Below are 2,080 nucleotides of genomic sequence, written 5' to 3' on the forward strand. Positions count from 1 at the left end.
TTCCTGCTAAGGGCATCAGCCACCACATTAGCTTTTCCAGGATGATACTGCAGAGTGAAGTCATAATCTTCCATGTACTCTACCCATCTCCTCTGTCTGAGGTTCAGATCTTTCTGAGTAAACAAGTACTTCAGGCTCTTATGATCAGAGAAGACCTGAAACCTTGCTCCGTAGAGATAACATCTCCATATCTTCAGAGCAAATATTACCGTTGCTAACTCCAAGTCATGCATGGGGTAGTTCCGCTCATGTGGTCTCAGTTGGCGAGATGCGTAAGCTACTACGTGTCTGCCTTGCATCAAGACACAACCAAGCCCAACCCCCGAGGCGTCAGAGTACACCTCGTATGGCTCCTCGGTATTAGGAATTGTCAGAATCGGTGCACTTGTCAACCTTACCTTCAATTCCTGAAAGGTATGTTCACATTCAGCATCCCACTCGAATCTGACTTCTTTCTCGGTTAACCGAGTCATCGGTGCAGTGATACTCGAGAAATCCTTTACAAAACGCCGGTAATACCCTGCGAGTCCAAGAAAGCTTCGAATCTCTGCCACATTCTTCGGCCTTTCCCACTGTAACACAGTCTCAATCTTGGATGGGTCCACAGAAATTCCTTGTCCTAAAATTACATGGCCAAGGAACTTCACCTCTGTCAGCCAGAAGTCACACTTCTCCTTCTTCGCATACAACTGGTGTTCACGAAGAGTCTGAAGAACAATCCTCAAATGCTGTTCATGTTCTTCCCAAGCCTTCGAATACACCAAGATCTCATCAATGAACACAATGACGAACCGATCCAAGTACGGCCGAAAAACACGGTTCATCAAATCCATGAATGCAGCAGGGGCATTTGTCAACCCAAATGACATCACCAGGAACTCGAAGTGTCCATATCGAGTCTGAAAAGCAGTCTTCGGAATATCCTCTTCCCTGATTTTCAATTAGTGGTACCTGGACCTCAAGTCAATCTTAGAGTAAAACTGTGATCCACCCAACTGATCGAATAACTCATCGATCCTCGGCAATGGGTATTTATTCTTCACAGTTACCCTGTTCAATTGACGGTAGTCAATGCATAACCATAGAGATCCGTCGTGCTTTTTCACAAATAGCACCGGTGCACCCCAAGGAGAAGTACTATTCTAGATATATCCTTTTCCTGCCAACTCCTCAAGTTGCGTTCTTAATTCTTTCATCTCCGCCGGAGCCATCCGGTATGGAGGGATGGAAATAGGTGCCGTTCCCGGGACCAAGTCAATACAGAATTCAATCTCCTGATCTGGCGGTAAACCAGGTAGCTCATAAGGAAATACATCTGTAAACTCATCCACTACAGGGATTCTCACACTATCTCCAATTACTTCTAGTTCACCTCTTAAGGCAAGAAGGGAAGAGAAACAGGCTAGATTCTTTCGTCCCCCAATGCTGTACTTCAACAGTCGTTCCCTAAGGACTGGGGTCATCTCTGCCTGATAAGAAATTACTGCTCCGGAATCCGTCACCAAGGTCACTTTCCTACGGTAGCAATCAATAATTGCACCGTGCCTCGACAGCCAATCCGTTCCGAGTACCACATCAAACAGGTTCCTCAGAAGGATAATCAAATCTGCTCTCAATCGCTCACTACCAATCGTGATTTCACACGATTTGCACACACTCATCACCTCCACACATCCCAGTGGGGAGTTCAAAGTCATCGGGACTTCTAAATTCTCACTCTTCAGTTTCAAAGTCTGAACAAAAGAACTCAATATAGACGAGTGTGTGGCACCTGTATCAAACAACACGTGAGCAAAAGAATGAGAGATTAGAATCATACCCTCAACCACCGCGTTGCTGGTCTGACCTCCCAAACTGCCTCCTGCCAGGGTATAAGCTTGTCCCTGTACTTTTCCCTTTCCTCTGTCACCAACATTAGGCCGCTGAGCCGGAGGCCTATACTGTTGTGGTGGAGGCGATTGTGCCGGTCTCGACGCTTGAGGCCGGAACTGTGTATACTGAGGCGGCTGATAAGTCGGCGCAGGAAGGTATGACATCTGTTGTGGCTGGTATGGTGGCATGTACTGTGGTGGCCCTTCTT

At 46.8% G+C, this 2,080-nt stretch overlaps 1 protein-coding gene across 1 annotated transcript in view; it reads right to left on the reverse strand.

Annotated features, from left to right (window-relative positions):
- LOC112091330 overlaps positions 1 to 2,060 on the reverse strand; it is a 4,976-nt gene extending 2,916 nt beyond the window's left edge. The window contains exons 1-3 of the mRNA XM_024164687.1: positions 1,820 to 2,060; positions 1,168 to 1,606; positions 24 to 930 (exon numbers count right to left, since the gene is read on the reverse strand). Of these exons, the coding sequence (XP_024020455.1) occupies positions 24 to 930; positions 1,168 to 1,606; positions 1,820 to 2,060 (1,587 nt within the window). The remainder of the gene's footprint in view (positions 1 to 23; positions 931 to 1,167; positions 1,607 to 1,819) is intronic.
- Between the last annotated feature and the right edge of the window lie 20 nt (positions 2,061 to 2,080).

The sequence above is a fragment of the Morus notabilis genome, unplaced genomic scaffold (genome assembly GCF_000414095.1).
Source record: "Morus notabilis unplaced genomic scaffold, ASM41409v2 Scaffold27, whole genome shotgun sequence".
In the NCBI taxonomy this organism is placed as follows: Eukaryota; Viridiplantae; Streptophyta; class Magnoliopsida; order Rosales; family Moraceae; genus Morus; species Morus notabilis.